Raw genomic sequence first — 4501 nt, forward strand, 5'->3', positions numbered from 1 at the left:
TTAATGTCATTGTCATGTCCGATGTCCTAAAATAACTCCACTGGCACTTGTGTATAATTGCAAACACGCAGTTGATGAAACAAATGCTCCATACTCCGGTTGTAAAACTGTCTCAAGCGCTCAAAATTGGCTAGGATTCTCCTCTATTCAATACTGGCCATGCAATTCTGACAAAGTAAAAAAAAATATTATTACAATAGCCTAATTGACAAGTAACTCCTATGCTGTCAAGATCTCCTGTGAACACTTAATATTTTAACCTTACACATAGATAAACATCTTAGTTAGCTTCCTGGTTCATTGAATGAGGGAATCATTTTACAAAGACATAAAAAGTATTTGGTTGTAACTGTAATGTTGCAGGGTGACCAACCCTCTTCCCGGAGAGTCCAGGAGAGCTACTTGATATGCAGGAGTTTGCTCCAGCTGTGCTCAAACACCTCACATTGTAAAACATTTGTGTTTGAGCAGGGTTAGCTAAAAAGCCTGCAAACAAGGAAAAACTTGTTCTAAGGATCAGGCAAAGCTCATGTTCCAGTTTATAAGAGTTTTATTCAAGAAATTTCCAGGAAGTTCCCTCTCAGGATAAAGCTAAATCTTTATTTACACATCTACACAAAGAGCTGTTTACCCCACAAAGAGGGAGGTACGCTTACAAAAGAGATAAGGGGTAATTGGCTCCATTCCCTTAGAAGAATAGTAACAACAAGAACAGGCCGATTAATTATCGGCATGGCCGATTAATTAGAGCCGATTTCAAGTTTTCATAACAATCGGTAATTGGCATTTTTGGACGCCGATTATGGCCGATTACATTGCACTCCACGAGGAGACTGGTGGCAGGCTGACCACCTGTTACGCGAGTGCAGCAAGGAGCCAAGGTAAGTTGCTAGCTAGCATTAAACTTATCTTAAAAAAAAACAATCAATGTTAATATAATCACAGGTTAACTACACATGGTTGATGATATTACTAGTTTATCTAGCTCGTCCTGCTTTGCATATAATCAATACGGTGCCTGTTAATTTATCATCAAATCGCAGCCTACTTCGCCAAACGGGTGACGATTTAACAAGCACATTCGCGAAAAAAGCACTGTCGTTGCACCAATGTGGACCTAACCATAAACATCAATGCCTTTCTTAAAATCAATACACAAGTAAAAAAATTTAAACATGCATATTTGGTTAATATCGCCTGCTAACATGAATTTCTTTTAACTAGGGAAATTGTGTCACTTCTCTTGCGATCTGTGCAAGCAGAGACAGGGTATAATCATGCGAACTGTGTGAAGACCATTTCTTCCTAACAAAGACTATAATTAATTTGCCAGAAATTTACATAATTATGTCATAATATTGAAGGTTGTGCAATGTAACAGCAATATTTAGACTTAGGGTTGCCTCCCGTTCGATAAAATACGGAATGGTTCCGTATTTCACTGAAAGAATAAACGTCTTGTTTTTGAAATGATAGTTTCTGGATTTTACCATATTAATTACCTAAGGCTCGTATTTCTGTGTGTTTATTATATTATAATTAAGTCTATGATTTGATATAGCAGTCTGACTGAGCGGTGGTAGGCAGCACTTTCCTGCGTTTGCCAGCAGCTCTTCGCTGTGCTTCAAGCATTGTGCTGTTTTTTGACTTCAAGCCTATCAACTCCCGAGATTAGGCTGGCAATACTATTGTGCCTATAAGAACATCCAATAGTCAAAGGTATATGAGATACAAATGGTATAGAGAGAAATAGTCCTATAATAACTACAACCTAAAACTTAACTGGGAATATTGAAGACTCATGTTAAAAGGAACCACCAGCTTTCATATGTTCTCATGTTCTGAGCAAGGAACTTAAATGTTAGCTTTTTTTTTTTTTACATGGCACATATTGCACTTTTACTCTCTTTTCCAACAGTGTTTTTGCATTATTTAAACCAAATTGAACATGTTTCATTATTTATTTGAGACTAAATTGATTTTATTTATGTATTATATTAAGTTAAAATAAGTGTTCATTCAATATTGTTGTAATTGTCATCATTACAAATATGTAAATGTATAAATAAATAAATAGTCGGCCGATTAATCGGTATTGGCTTTTCTTGGTCCTCCAATAATCGGTATCGGTGTTGAAAAATCATAAACGTTCGACCTCTAATTTTTACACCTTTAATTACATTGGTAACCAGTTTATACTAGCAATAAGGCACCTCAGAGGTTTGTGGTATATGGCCAATATACCACGGCTAAGGGCTGTATCCAGGCACTCCGCATTGTGTGGCGATAGGGCCTTATTGCTTAATTATTGCATGGCCCACAGTGACGTTCTGTGCATTCAGATGATTATTTAGGTTAACTCTTTTGTTCTCCAGAATACATGCACTTGATTTTTTTTATTCAAGGCCCATGTACAATGGTTCACAGTGAACTTTTTGCATAGCTAAATATGCAACCACTTTTCATCTTCAGCAAAGTTGCTGAAATATTGCACATGTTTACATTCGAAAGAAGTTGTAATTCATTCACATTTTAGTGTAATTTAATGTACATTTTATATAACAACATGTTTCCTAAGTCGTAGCGCCGATAAAGGACGATATCCATCCGGACCTTTGCCACCTAGGAAATGTGTGTCACTGGACCTTCTCAAATAGTAGTTGAGTATCCCTGCTGTATCCTGTGCACGTGACCAATATTTAGATTTTTTTTCACTGCCCACCTCACTCATCCCTAAACTGTAGAGTTGTTTCTCATATATACCCCACAGCCTCCTGATTTTGATAAGGATATTAGCTATTGTTACTGTAATATGTTGCTAGTTAGTTACTACCTGGAGGGGCTGCAGACGGGACTGGTGCAGTAGAAGTCAGTGAATCTCAGTCCGTCGGCCGCCAATCGGTCCAGGTTGGGGGTGAGCGAGGTTGGATGGCCGTAGCATCCTAGGTCGCCGAACCCCAGGTCGTCCGCGAACAGGACGATGAAATTCGAGGGAGGGGAGCCCGAGCAGCTCGTAACAAGCAGGTACAGTAAGGTGGTGAGAGATAGAAAATGGCCCATTCTGACTTGACTGTTGCAACAAGCAGAAGTTAGTCATGAAAAGGAAAAGTGCTTAACGTTAGCTATCTATCTAGCTACTTCGCTTTAAAAATGTGTTCAAGGTCGAGGCCTAACAATTTAACAAAATTGCTCTACGTGTTCACTTACTCTCCAATGTTATGTAATATTCCCTGTATCGTTGAGAAAATAGCTGCGAGAGTTTGCTACACTACACAACTGACGCAACATAAAAATCATGTGATTACCGAGACACAGTTGGCGCATTTGAATGTCGTCAGCAGTGTTTTGGAAATGAAAAAGTCCGTGGTCTACCACAAGGGGTCACTATATAACTATGTTTTGCCTGGCCGTGGCAGGTTTCCCCATCACCCCATCCCACTCTCTAAGTTTGCTTTGAAGATTCTTACCTTGAGTCATTAAACTCCTGTCAACTGGTCTATGTGACACCTACTGCCTGCCTTGTCTTGGTCATGCTCACGGTATGAGGGGTGGCCAACACTATTCAAGGAGAGTTACTGGTTATAACTTGAAAACCTAAAAACAGGCTTTTGTTCCAGGCCTAGGCCTGGCCTACTCAATCACACCCAAATCAGCTGACTATTAGAATCAGATGTGTTTAGAGCAGGGATGGAGCAAACTCCTGTATCGTTCTCTAGGATAAGAGTTGGCCACTTGCCGGCTTTTCTTCTTCGATGGGTTTTAAATGGCGGTTGGCATCCAATGTTAATGGCCATTACCGCCACCAGCTGGACGGGGTGTTAAATAAGAAACTTAAAAAAAATATTCCAGTAAAATGATATCATACAAAATAAGACAACTAAAAATATATATTTTTTAATTCAACGTCATACTTCTTCAATCACAGTCCACTCCAAAATACATCCCTACACAGGCTCTGGCCTGTGATGTGGCTACATTCACCGACTGGATTTCCTGCACCACTTCGGCTGTAAAATCACGAAGCCCCAAAAAATGTTCAGCAGCATTCACAATGATTCAAATTTTCTTAGACTTCTTCTCCGCTTGTGATGTACAGTTTATGACCATTACAATAAATAATACAAAGTCCAACTTTTTAACATGTAGCATTTCACTATCCCTCGGTTGATGAAAAAAACCTTTACTGGTCTTGGCGGTTCTACTACCATTGCTTCTTCCCCGCTACTCGTTCCCACCAATTTTCTCACCGCCTCCAGATAGGAGACACGCTGGATACTCCTTACCCTTGCCACCTCATTCTCCTTCACCAGGGCACTCCAAGAGTTCAGGAGCATGTTTACCTGCACAGTTGCAGAATTTCCCTTCATCTGGCATACGATATCTGCACACACTTGACACATGACCAAATCTTTTACAGTTATGACACTGAAGGGGCTTGTGCACAAAAGCTCTTACAGGGTATCTCATTAATAACTTTATATGAGAAGGGAGAGACTTCATC

At 39.6% G+C, this 4501-nt stretch overlaps 1 protein-coding gene across 1 annotated transcript in view; it reads right to left on the reverse strand.

Annotated features, from left to right (window-relative positions):
• Nucleotides 1-3320, reverse strand: part of arsa (arylsulfatase A) — a 19132-nt gene extending 15812 nt beyond the window's left edge. Inside the window, exon 1 of the mRNA XM_023985716.2 lies at nt 2834-3320. Within this exon, the coding sequence (XP_023841484.1) occupies nt 2834-3060 (227 nt within the window). The 5' untranslated portion in view covers nt 3061-3320. The remainder of the gene's footprint in view (nt 1-2833) is intronic.
• Nucleotides 3321-4501: the final 1181 nt, after the last annotated feature.

Source organism: Salvelinus sp. IW2-2015, linkage group LG4q.1:29 (assembly GCF_002910315.2).
Source record: "Salvelinus sp. IW2-2015 linkage group LG4q.1:29, ASM291031v2, whole genome shotgun sequence".
NCBI classification, from domain to species: Eukaryota; Metazoa; Chordata; class Actinopteri; order Salmoniformes; family Salmonidae; genus Salvelinus; species Salvelinus sp. IW2-2015.